This window comes from Gopherus evgoodei, chromosome 5, assembly GCF_007399415.2.
Source record: "Gopherus evgoodei ecotype Sinaloan lineage chromosome 5, rGopEvg1_v1.p, whole genome shotgun sequence".
Classification (NCBI taxonomy): Eukaryota; Metazoa; Chordata; order Testudines; family Testudinidae; genus Gopherus; species Gopherus evgoodei.
In genome coordinates, this window is record NC_044326.1 from 113,193,917 (window position 1) to 113,207,316 (window position 13,400).

The window sequence follows — 13,400 nt, forward strand, 5'->3', positions numbered from 1 at the left end:
GTGAAAGGAAGGGTGAAAGCTTCACTCAGGGCTGGACTGCAGAGGCAGGGCACCTGGAGGCTGAGTTTGAACAGCCAGAGAGCAGGGCTATTAAAGGGTCACAGCACGGGGCCATAAGGATCAGGGATACTTTGAGTCAGCAATTTGAAGCCGAAAGCCTCTAATATTTGTTGCTATGCTCATGACTGCAGTGCTTGTAATGCTAGGAGATGACTGGATCACATGATGCAATAAGGGTCTTTCACATAATTGTACGTTGCTTTGCAGTGCTCTTTTTGCTTTCACTTAATAGAATAAAGATTGCTTTCAAACAAACACAATTCTTTTATTGAAAGACAACCACCAGAGGAGAGAGAGTCAAACAAAAATCATCAGCAGGGAGGGTGATGGGGGGAAGGGAAGGTCTCAAGAGAAGGAGGGGTCCCAGGATAGCTACAGATTTGTGCATGTCCACAGATCATACCTAACCTTCTCCTTTGGAGTACTATGCAGCAGGTGCTGGACTTCAGCAGGGCCAAACTGCAGAGGGATGGGTGTTGAATGCAGTGGGTAGTGGAAGTTCACAGTGCTGAACTGTGAGGAGGGAGGAGTGGAATGCTGTGGGTAGAGGGCAGAGCCAGGAGGTTGATAACAGTGTGTTGGCAGTGGGGGGGAGGGGGGCGGGTGCGCATGGGAAAGTTTTGGAACAGGGGAGAGAGTAGGCATGGAATTGTTCGCTTTGAAGAGCTAGTATCGCCTGGAGCATGTCCGCTTGGCACTCCATAACTGTTAAGAGCCACTCTGTGGCTTCTTTCTGGTGTGCCTTTCAGTCCCTATTCTCGCTGTCCCGCCACTCCTTCAATTCTTTTTTGTTGGCGTCAGAGTGCATCATAAGCTCACGCATAAAGTCCTCCTTAGTTGTTCTTGGCCCCTTTCTAATTCTGCACAGACATTCTGCCGCCAATAACAAAGAGGGAGGCTGTGCTCCCAAGGTGATCTCTGTGAAGTTTAAATGCAACATTTTACAAAAGCAGTTTTGTTTGCAACACAGATTCTGTTTCAGTGCTTTAAAACACAGCCAGTACTCACACACCTGTTACTAACTGGCTGACCCCAGGCAAGCACATGAGCCACAAAACCCTCAAAATGGTCAGTAGCTGCAGGGCCAGACCCTGACCCTGCTGTACACTGGGCATGTGGCACTTGGGGAGAGCTAGCACGGTAGGGGGGGCCTGATAATCATTCCTGTCCCTACACTTTCCAGAGGATGTAATTATGGAAGACATCTTGCTGCTGAGGGTGAGCAGGAAATCAAGGGAGGATCTTCTCCAAGCCTGCAGCTTCCACCCTGGCACCTATGCAGCTAGCCTGTGTGCAGCAATGGTCCCCTCACTCATCACAGCAAAGTGTCATAGGAAAGTTACCATTAATGGGGCAAGAAACAAAGCAGCTCTGCCGAGGAACCTGTGGCAGCGGATTGCCTAATATCTCCACGAGAGTTTCCTGAAGATCTCTAAGGGAGATTCCCGTGAAGTGAGAGAGTCAATCAACAGCCTGTTCCGCTCAGATTAGGCATGAGTGGGAGACAAGCCTGCTTTCTGCAACCCTTCTGCCCCCAACAACTTGCTTCAGCAATTCCCAAAATCAGAGCCACTTACCAGAGGCCCCCTCTCCTGTTTGTGCTTCACCAAGATCCGACTGCTGTGACTGGCTAGGCTACTCCAGAGTAGAAAAGAGCTCCTGGGTGCATGCATTTCTGGACATGCACAAATCTGTGGACATGCACAAATCTGTAGCTATCCTGGGACCCCTCCTTCTCTTGAGACCTTCCCTTCCCCCCATCACCCTCCCTGCTGATGATTTTTGTTTGACTCTCTCTCTTCTGGTGGTTGTCTTTCAATAAAAGAATAGTGTTTGTTTGAAAGCAATCTTTATTATATTAAGTGAAAGCAAAAAGAGCACTGCAAAGCAACATACAATTATGTTAAAGACCCTTATTGCATCATGTGATCCAGTCATCCTCTGCCCTTTGGGTCTCCTTCCCCTCTCCCCTTCTTCATCAAGATTTCCTCCTCCTAGCTCGGTCCACTCTTGATTGGCACGAGAGCCAACGAAATATCCACAGGGTCCTTCACGGGGGGGGGGGAAGGGCGGGGGAGGTGTTGGGAGAAAGGAGGTTGCCGGGAGAGAGGAGGTTGCCACCGAGTATCACATCCAGCTCTCTGTAGAACTGGCAGTTTGTGGGCGCAGCACTGGATCGGCGGTCTGCCTCCCGCACCCCGTGGTAGACATTCAGTAGCTCCTTCTCTTTGACCATGCACTGAAATGTATCCTGGTCATGGCCCCTTTCTATCATGCATCATGAAATCTGTCCATAGGTATCATAATCTCAACGGCTGGAGCACAGCTGGGACTGCACTGCCTCCTCTCCCCAAATGCTGATGAGGTTCAGCAGCTCGGCATTGCTCCAAGCAGGGGACTGCCTGGTGCACGAAGCAGGCATGGCCACCTGGAAAGATGCACTGAGACCACTGCACGCATCACCGAGTAAACAGGAAGGGGACTTTCAAATTTGCAAAGGAATGTATGGGGTGGGGCTGACTGTTGGTCACCTGACAGCAGGGCAGTAGAGTTCAAACCAATGGCCAGAGAGGTGAGAACAGGCATTGTGGGACACCTCCTGGAGGCCAATCACAAAACTATAATCACCCTGGATATCTACACTGGCACTGCAATGCTGTAGCCCGGCGCAGAAAGCTCTGCGCCTCTCGTCTGGGTGGTTTTTTAGAGTGCTGCATCTGCGCCGTTTCTGCACACTAAGTGGCTTGGCAATGTGTACACCTTGGGAGTTACAGCGCAGAAAGCTGCTTTACTGTGCAGAAACTTGCCAGTGTAGAGTGGCCTTCTCCGTCTTTGCTTATTTTTAAACAGAGGATCGAGTTCAATGACCTTAGCTGATTGCAGCTGTGGGACCAAGAGCCCACCTCTCTCCATACCATAAATAGGCAAGAACGAAGCCAAGCCATTTAGGACTTTATAAGTCAAAAGCCAACACCTTGAACTTCACTCTAAATCCAATGGGCAGCCAGTGCAGTTCCCACAGCAATGGTAACTCTCAAGAAGCTCCACTTAACACTCCACTGGATACTTCAGCAGGTTATATTTGCAGCTGGATTCAGTGCCAGCGTTAATGCTGTCTAGCTGAAATTGTTCAACTAGTCCTCCCACAACAGTGATGTAATATACTGGTAGCCTTTTAAAACTCCCATAATGCACTGCTTCTGGAAGTTGTGCTGAGAAATGAGGGACAGGATTAGGTACTGTGATGGGGCAAGGCCAGATGGCTACAGTAAAGTACTGAGAAACAGGTATGTTGGCCCCAGGCTAACCAAATGGCAGTTGCTCCAGGTTATTCAAGGCACTTGGGGCCAATTAAGATCTTTCTAGAAGGCACTGGAGATAGCTACTTTAATTAGAACACCTGCAGCCAATCAAGGCAGGCTAATCAGGGCACCTGGTTTTAAAAAGGAGCTCACTCCAGTCAGGCTGGGAGGAGCCAGAGGAGAAGGAGTGTGAGAGAGAGGAGCTGGGAGCAAGAAGCTGAGAGTGTACTGCTGGAGGATTGAGGAGGACAAGCATTATCAGACACCAGGAGGAAGGTCCTGTGGTGAGGATAAAGAAGGTGTTTGGAGGAGGCCAGGGGGAAATAGCCCAGGGAGTTGTGGCTGTCATGCAGCTGTTACAGGAGGCACTATAGACAGCTGTGATCCACAGGGCCCTCGGCTGGAACCTGGAGTAGAGGGTGGGCCCGGGTTCCCTCCCAAACCTCCCAACTCCTGATCAGACACAGGAGGAGCTGACCCAGACTGTGGGTTCCACAAGAGGGGAAGATCACTAAGGTGAGCAAATCCGCCAATAAGTGCAGGACCCACCAAGGTAGAGGAGGAACTTTGTCACAGTACCTAGACAAATCTGCAACTGAAGCAGTTTAAAACAGTGTTAAGTGTGAACATAAAGCAAAGATGTAGGGGTGTAAACACTGATCCATTTTGGTTTAAACCACTGCAGTACAAGGGGTTAATTTACACATAGTTCAACTCTGGTGTAGAAAATGTCCCAGCAGCACAAGTAATATGCTGTTTTAATAATGAGTCTGATATCTGGGAGGGTGGGTTGTTTTTTGCCTTTTTAAAAAAAAAAAAAAAAAAAGAAATCCAAAGCCAGAGTAAAGGAAAAATTTTGAAATAAAGTTAAGGGACATTACAAAAGTGAAAGAGAATGACAACAATGCTGTTTGAAATGGTATTTTGAAGAAAATTCTTGATCCTGGCATGGTGTTGTCTTGTTTACACAAATGTAAGCTATTTGGCCTACTTGAAATCATGTTAAAAGCAGAAAGACCATTTTACTGTCTGTCCTACAGTAAATTCCTGCAAGCCTGACCAGGATCCCACTACACAGATTTATAGAGAAGTGTTTGCTCTCCTACACAAACTTTTTGTATTTTGTGAGACCTGTGATTCTACAGAACACTTCCCTTCCAAGAACCTCTCTTTGAAAGAAAAGGGACTGAATATCTCCTTTTACAGCTAACATTCCGCTCTCTCTAGGACATAAGCAAACTTTTCCCTACTCTGACTGTGAAGTCAATAAACTAGCAGTAGCCCCTTTGTTTTAATCTAAGCCTCATACCTACATTTAGCAAGAAAAAGCTGAAAAGAAAAAAGATACAAGGGGCAAACAAAAATGAAGAAAAGCTTCATAAATCCATGCAGAGGGTTTGACTGTACCTGTTAACCACACTGTGCAGCCGCGAAAGCCACCTCTTGTCCCCACCACTTGGCCTCTCTTGTTCCTGCTGACATGATGGGCTTGATAAGTGACATTTGTAGCTCTCTGCATTCCCTGTAGATAGGACAGTTGATTAGGTTAATTATTCACGCACACAAAGGGAGACTGACAGGCAAACTAATAAAAGCAAAGATAACATTAAATTGATCCTCAGCAGCATAAAGCCAAAGGGCACAAAGGAAGTTAAACAGACCACCTGTGTGGGCTACATATATTGAACTCCCCACTTTCCACCATAGGGATGGCTGGGCTAGTCAATTATTGCATGCAAATTTGACTGGTTAAAAATATGAGGTCATATTCTAAAACACCCTTATTTAGGTAATTAGAAAACCAGTTAATTTTTTTCAGCAGTACTGTAAATTCTTTAGATTAAGGAGAAACTATTCTCACAGGACTGTAACAAGGTTCCCATTACAAGGCTTAATCTTGGCTCCTTTCTAAATTCCCCAGAAAGGGTCCTTTTCCCTGCAAATTGTGCACGTGTGATCTGATTTCCACCTAGATCACTCTGTCTTTAGGTAAATCATCTTTCAACCTCTAACATGCCTTCCACTATCACTAAATGTAGCACTTCGCCTACGGTCTTATAGCTATATAGTCTTCTGTCATGAGACATTCAACCCCAAAGTGCTGGCGGTGTCCTGGAGACTTTGAAGGGCAGGGCTGAAATTCTCTGCCTTCTACACAAGCAAGGCAATGTCGGTGGCATAGTCTTGATTAGTGGACGCTTCTTGGCCAGCCTTGATTCCAACATATGGAGCGGCAAGTCCTAACATCCAGTCAGCTGCTCTACAGAAGAGTGCTAGGGTTAGAATGCATCCCTGCTGCACACCTGAAATTGTGCTGAAATGCAGCAAAAGCCATGACTCAAAGTGCACTCCTCACACTAGTACTGGTGTGAAGATTGCGTGCCAGGTTTAACAAAACATCTAGAATGCCAACTCCTTTCAGTCTGAGCCCAAGTGTTGACCTGTCAACCAAACTGAACACCGCTTTGATACCAATAAATGCCATGTGAAGCAGGAGGTTTTGTTGCTCTCTGTTCATGCGAGAAGGACCAGAGAAGGGTGAGAGTGAAGGAATAAGGTCGCTAACATGCAGTTTACCAGATCACATAGCTCTGGACAGTTGTCAGCAGGTGTGTGGTTCAACACACTTTCATAATATGTTTTCCATCTGTCCAGGACATCGTTTGATGAGAAAGGATTACGGGGAGAGGGATTAATAGATTTGGCCAAGACGTTTTATAAAGAACTATTTGATAATATAAATAACCTACTTATATAGCACTGTAAGCATGTGTGACATAATCTAGTCAAAAAAGAAATAATTCCTGTCAAGGTGACCTTACAATCTAAGGCCCTAAACCAGCAGAGTGATCAGCATGGGCGGTCCCTTAAATTCAGTAGGATTTCATAAAGGCGTAGAGGGCTGCTCCTGTGAATCACTGCAAGACTGAGGCCTAAATTAGGTAATTAGACAACAGATCATAAGAGATATGACAAAGGAGAAAAACACAAAGCATCTTAGAAAAGGATTCTCAAAAAATGCTGAATTTTCTTAATTAAACACACTGACATTACTAAATTCACTTTCTGGATTCAGCAATTTGTTAGTTTTAAAGTGAGGTTTATGAGGGACAGGTTCTTTGGAGTCCAAAGTGAGATGCTTAATTAGGAGAAATTCAGAGAGATTATAAATAATACTAAAAATGTGCACTGCAGAAATAATAATGGGAAAATACCAGCCACTCATATTTAGTATGTTCATCACCACTTCGCTCTTTGACCATGTCTACACTTACCGGTAGATCGGCACTGCTGCAATCGATGCAGCAGGTGTCAATTTAGCAGGTCTGGTGAAAACAAGCTAAGTCAATGGCAGAGCGCTCTCCCCGCAACTTCTATCCTCCACCTCCCCAACAAGCATAAGGTAAGTCGGTGGGAGAGCGTCTCCCATCAACACAGCGTGGTGTAGACACCATTGTAAGTCAACCTAAGCTATGTTGACTTCAGTTACGTTACTCACCTAACTGGAGCAGCATAACTTAGGTCAACTTACTGCGGAAGTATAGACAAGGCCTTACTTTTGCTTCAGATATCTTCAATGGCACAGGAAACCTTATTCCCCCTGCCACATAAATCTCGCACAGTCTCAACTTGGGTGGGGGGTTGGGGGAGGGAAGACAGTCAGTGGGAAGCAACACACCAGCATCTCCTTTAACAATAACCTGAAGTATTTTAAAAAATTAGCATTTTCCCTCAGTTGTATGTACAGAAAGACCGTTTAATCTAGTAAAAGAAGCATTCATCCATCATCACTATTTCCAGTGGCACGCACAATGTCATCCTCATTCTCGCTTTCCCCTATCCCCCAACACACTGTGTCAAAGATACCTTTCAAAACTAGAACCCAGGGCACACTATTCCAGTGCTTCTGCTGCTGGCTCTCCCAAGCTGCAGCAGCAGAAGTCACATCAGTTTTCCCTGGTGTTCTAGAGAAAGCTGTAGGCAGCAATGAAAGTGACAAAGATCAGATCGCTATCATTCTGCTGTGGCTTGAAAGAACTGTGAGCTGCAACAGAAAGAGGCGGTGGAGTCATTCGCTAGGGAGGAAGACTCAGAATCAGAGTCTTAGTCTGGCCAAGGATAAATAAGCAGAGACACTTCAGAAGCAGAAAGCTGAGGGAGTGGAGAAGAGACACACACACCCAGCACAGCAGCCAGCAGGCTCTGCGGGTGTACACCTCTACCTCAATATAACACTGTCTTCAGGAGCCAAAAAAATCTTACTGCGTTATAGGCAAAACCATGTTACATCAAACTTGCTTTGATCCACCAGAGTGCGCAGCCCCGCCCCTCCGGAGCACTGCTTTACCACATTATATCTGAATTTGTGTTCTATCGGGTTGCGTTATATCAAGGTAGGAGTGTAGTCATGGTTGGTACCCAACAAGCTGTAGCCCAGGTCCTGGTCCTGGTCCAAGAGTAGCTAATGTGTAGAATTCAACCTCAGGAGAGAGAAAGGCCTGACATCTGTGTTGGGGTATACTTCTTGGGGTCTCATTGAGGAACAGCAGTGCATAAGCCCAGTAACAGTGGCAGTGTTGCATTTATGGCCTTTAGGCTGTTAAAAATCTTATAGTATAAAAGTGCTGTTGAATTGGGCCAACAAGAATGGCTCATTTATATAAATCTAATTATATCCCTTCAGCGTTGATTCACATCTGTAGATAAACCGTATTATGTTGGCACCATTCATTCTGATATACATAAAGGTTTTCTCAGTATTTATATTGTAAAATATAAATCCTTGAATAAACTAACTGTTCGCTTCTTCCAACTGAAATTAGATGTACATAAACTTATTGCCAGGAAATACTGTATTCAAGTAGAGCCAAAAAAACAAAACAAAACAACTGTCTTTAGACTTTGTGTAATTATTATTTTAGCATTTTTTGGTCTTTTTGCAATCTTTCAGACTATAATTTGAAATTTTACATTTAAAATCAACTTAATATTTTGGAATACTGCACACTGAGTGATCATTGTTAATTTTTTATTACATTTAAGTGTCATATGCAAAATTAAAACTATTGCATATTGTGGATTGGTGAAACAGTGCAATATTGTGCAATACTGATTTGTGTCACTGTAAGATCCCCAAAGTGGGATTTGCAAAAGCACCCAAATGACTTAAGAACACAAGTCTTATGAACTCCAGTGACTTACATGCTTTAGAAAATCCTACTTTAAATAAATAATGTGTAAGTGTTATGAGTATGTTTACCTAAGATAGTAAGTGTATGTTACATGCTTTCCTGAAACTTTTTCCTTACAAAATAATTATTTTGAAGTAATAAGACTGGGACGTCCTTGTTTTATTGTCCTTGTAATGAATGAATGTAAAATTCCTGGGTGGTTGTTTAGATATTTTTGTATCAAAGGTATATAGACTTTTTTCTGGAAAAATCAGTATTTCTAGTGTGTGTCTATTGGAACATTTACTCTTTCACAAGTGAATGGCTTATTTCTGTTAAATGCGACTGGGTGGGCAGGACTGAATGGATACTCTTGTTCTCCTCTACTGCAGGGCCAGCTGTTCCAAATACATATTTTTTTCTTGTTTGAAATCAGGAAGAGAGACTAGCCAATCAGCTTTCTGGAGTATCTCCAATTTATTATATGTACCTGAACTAGTTTATTTCTTGAATCTATTCCAAAAGTTGTCTGGCTACTGAATTAATACATTGGTTGTAGCTTTATAAGCCTCCTTGTTAACTTCCACAGGCAGATAGAGCAAGAACTGGGAAACCCGCTTGCTTACTGTTCAAGTGGGAATCTTACAAGGAAACTGAAGAAGTCTGAACCATTAGTCAACTTTTATTGAAAAAAAATTTCAAAAGGTACATTGGTGCACTATTGTTATCTTTAATTAGAAAGAACAACAGCCCTAGTGTTCCTGCGGCTGCTCTTAGTTTTGCTAGCACAGTAAAATTGACTGGATACTTTTGCATTTCAGTGCAACCCTATAGGCAGTATTAAAACTGTCAGGAATCATAACAGTTTTGCTCAACTTTCCCAAGCAGCTGATCCTAAGCCCTAGAGCTGTTGCTGTGGATCAGGCTGGTAGCCATTGCCTCACATCTTACTCCCCTCTCTTTTTTTGTGCTGTTACCTAGCTGGTTGGTTTATACCTCTGACTCATATGATTGGTAAATTTCTGGAGTCCTGAGGTCAGCTGGAAAACATACCCACAGAATTATTGAAAAACTTTTGTTCTGGACATATTTAAGTGTTCAAAGGTTGAAAATTCTTCACCAAAAATCAAGCTGAACACAGAGGTCTATGTCAGCTCTCCCAACCCTTCCCTTCTCCAGCCAAAAATACTAGAGAATCACAGTTTGTCAAACATAATGCAACATGCCCAAGTATAGACTGCAAAATAAACAAGCCAAGGTTAAGATGTGGTACAGAAACTGAGGTAATTTTCCATTATTTAGGGCAGTGGTGCTAGAGCTACTGAGGCTACTGTGAATCACTCATTATTAATAATCCCGTTTTCTGTAGCACCGACTGCACAATTTGGTGGTAGGCTGTCTAGACAAGGAAAATTTGTATTCCATCAAAACCGGCTTAATTTCCCAAATATGTTCAATTGAGAACAAATTAACAAAGTCATTAAATCTTAAAGCTGCTCTCAAGAGATTTAGTCCAGATTTAGCTTTCATTTGAAGTTATGGGGGGTTTTATCATTTACTTGAAAAGGAATAGTATTGAGCCCTTTGGTTTTAAAGGTGAGCTGCAAAATGAAAAATTAGTTGTGTTGTTAGGAAAGGGGTGTATTTTGGGATTCATAACCTTTGGAACCTTTTTATCATTTCCTGACTCATAGCTGCCACCCGGTAGGTTGACACTGAAAGCACACCTCTACCATGCTATAACTCGACCCAACATAACACAGGTTCACATATAGGGTGGTAGCAGCGGGGTTCCAGCGGCGCTTTAGAGGGTCCAGACTCCCCCCGCAGCGGCCGGAGCCCTTTAAATCACTGCTGGAGCCCTGCCACCCCTACCCCGATATAACAGGGTTTCAGCTATAACGTGGTGGGAGGGATTTTTGGCTCCCCACAACCGCGTTATAGCAGGGTAGAGGTGTATCATGCCGACTTCCACAGTAGTCTCACTTTGGGGAACATCCAGCACATATTGGTGAAGTTAATAGCATTTGGTACTTTACCTTTGCAGGTTACTCACATCACCACAGTTAAGTATTACACAGTACTAGTGAAAACTCAATGTACATGGACTAGTGACATTAGCTGTCTTAATGAATAAAAACATTGCTAAAATTAAGTGACACTGCTGAGGTAAATTTGCCCCTGACAATTTAGATTTGGTAAGCAAGTGAGTTTATACAATCCTAAAACCAACAGCCATGGGGAAGGAGGGTGTTAAAATTCCAGATGAGACCAAAACAAAAACATCCCCTGCAGTGTTTATAACTCAGGCAATGAACTAACCCAGGAAATAGTGTCTATAAAACAAAGATAAGAGTGACTAGCCTTACGTATCTTTTCAGTTAAATAAAAGACCAGCAGGAACAGTGACCTAGCAGGTGTTTTTAAAAATGTTTTTAAAACATATGGAGTTGCTAGTTACTTGTTTTGTTTTTCAAAATATCTGATTTTAACCAGTACTCCCTTAATGCCAACTGCCCAGAATGTCATAAAATACTAGGTTTCAGAGGGGTAGCCGTGTTAGTCTGTATCAGCCCTTGTGGCACTGTAGAGACTAACAAAATTTATTTGGGCACAAGCTTTTGTGGACTAAAACCCACTTCACAAGCTTTTGTGGACTAAAACCCACTTTATATGAAGTGGGTTTTAGCCCACAAAAGCTTATGCCCAAATAAACTTTGTTAGTCTCTACAGTGCCATAAGGACTCCTCAAAAATACTAGGTGAAGACAATGGACAAAATCCATTCTTACATAAACCCATTGTAGTCAATTACAACAATGATTTTGGATCAGAGGGTTCTCCTACACTAGAAGCCAGAATAACTGAACACAAACAGTTAAAGATTAAAAATGTCATGTGTTCCTCATTCTTGACACAGAATTAAGAACTTCCAACAATTTGATACAATAAGTTAGCATGGAAACAACTTACAGGCACATGTTCTGACCAACAATATTATCTCTACATAATACTGAAGTAAAGAGTTGAACACCAAACAATTTAGGAACAGAGATCCCACCTGTTTTGTCCAACATTTATGTGGTCCTACATCAAGACATACTAGTTTTTGAAGTTTACTTACCAAAGGAATTTGTAGGAAACTACAGAGCAATACTTTGACACTAGCTGCTTAATTATGTCTACAATATTAATGGTATAGTAAGAAATATTAATTATGGCAAGGAATAGAGGCCAATCTTTCCAAATCACATCTGCTTAAATATAGCATTATTTTCAAACTCCCAATCATTTTCACACACTGTATCAAAAATAATATGTGTTCTCAGGGAAGGCTTCTTCTTTCTCCCTGGTTTGCTAGTCTTGGGCCTGCACTGTAAATTGATCTGCCCAGACGACCACACCTCTATGAATAAGAACCATGGTTTTCAATGTTTGGCTTAAATCTTACTTTGACAGTTTTCCATTTAGCCACCATATTACAAAGAACCTCAGACTTAAGCTGCCCCAGATTTATGAATGGTTACATTGTACACTGAATCCTTCATCTTTCCCTCTGCCAACATATTTGAAGCAGAGGAACCAAGGTGCAAAAGACAGGAGTGAAAGCCTGAAATCTGCATTTTTCCCTGTGCAAACCCCCCTTCCTACCTTTCACCCGGAGCCCAACTTTCAAAACATAAAGAACGGCCCCTGAAGGCAGAGCCCCAGTGAATGAAGAGATGCGCTGGTACCCAGACTCACTCGCCTGGGGGAGGCAGGCTTTCACGGGTATGTTCATTTTAAGGAAACATTTACATTCTCTGGGTAGGGAGATTCTGACGTTTCAATGAGGCATTTTCAATCCGATTGCACCGCCACACCCTAACTCATCCAAGTGCCAAGGATTCAAGTCACCGTCGCTCGAAACACACACACACACACACACGCACCCGTGTGCAAACGGCACGCACATCCTCCATCGCCGCCCCTCACCTTTTGCAAACTGCAGACCCAGCCCGTGCAACGGGGACCGCGAGCCGGGGACACAGGCTGCTGCGGCTGCTGCCTCTCTCGAGCTAGCAACCCGGTCTGCGGACGAGCAATGCCACATCAGCACAGGCAGAGAGCCACCAGTTTCCCAATTTCTCGCCCTCCTCCCCCCGCCCCTGCGCTACCGATGCAGCTCCCCAAGCCGCTCACCCAGCTTTGCACTGCGTTGCTCAGCTTGACTTTTTTTATATGAGTCCCAGGCCGCTCCATCGCCAGGAGAAGGGCGCGCGCGGAGCGAGGGGGGGAGGGCTTCCAAACGGGGTGAGTGGCGGAGAAGAGACTCTTCGAATGCTGCCGGCTCGCGCTGAGATACCAGTTGCTCGTGCGCGAGCGCCAGCTGCGGGAGGGCGGGGCGGGCACGCGCCGAATCGCAAGGACGGCAGAAGGGACCTATAGGAGGAGCAGCTGCCCGCGCCCCAGCTTCCCGCTACGCACAGGGAAGAGAGCGCGCGCGCGCGCCACTCGGTTATGACGCGCGAGAAGCCGGCTGTACCACGCACACACACACGAAAGGGAAGGGCAGGGATGGGTCTGGGCTCTTCCGGTGTTGCCGCTCTAGCCCCGCGACCGTTTGCTCTTTTGTCCCCTAGAGCCGGGCCGGGGGGAGACGGTGGGAGGCGCCAGGCCCGGGGGCAGAGGGAGGGAGTGCGATGGGTGGTTGATGTGCTACTGGTAGCCCAGTCCTTGCAGCCCAGGCCCAGCCTCATGCACATCCCTGGGGAAGCTGGCTGGGTCCTTCCAGCTCCCCCCAAAGCAGCCTGGCTTGGGGGGGCTGCCTAGAAATCCCTGCATAGGGAGCAGCCCCCTTGTCCTCCCAAGCCCCTGGCCTCAGGTGT

The 13,400-nt window shown here is 44.9% G+C and overlaps 1 protein-coding gene across 2 annotated transcripts in view; it reads right to left on the reverse strand.

Moving 5' to 3' along the window:
- PAPSS1 (3'-phosphoadenosine 5'-phosphosulfate synthase 1) overlaps positions 1–12,927 on the reverse strand; it is an 84,864-nt gene extending 71,937 nt beyond the window's left edge. The window contains exons 1-2 of one of the 2 annotated variants that reach the window (XM_030564532.1): positions 12,715–12,927; positions 4,770–4,884 (exon numbers count right to left, since the gene is read on the reverse strand). In XM_030564532.1, coding sequence (XP_030420392.1) covers positions 4,770–4,884; positions 12,715–12,774 — 175 coding nt within the window. In that variant the 5' untranslated portion in view covers positions 12,775–12,927. Of the gene's footprint in view, positions 1–4,769; positions 4,885–12,507; positions 12,623–12,714 lie in introns of those variants that run through there. The other variant, XM_030564533.1, reaches the window with a different exon arrangement.
- Positions 12,928–13,400: the final 473 nt, after the last annotated feature.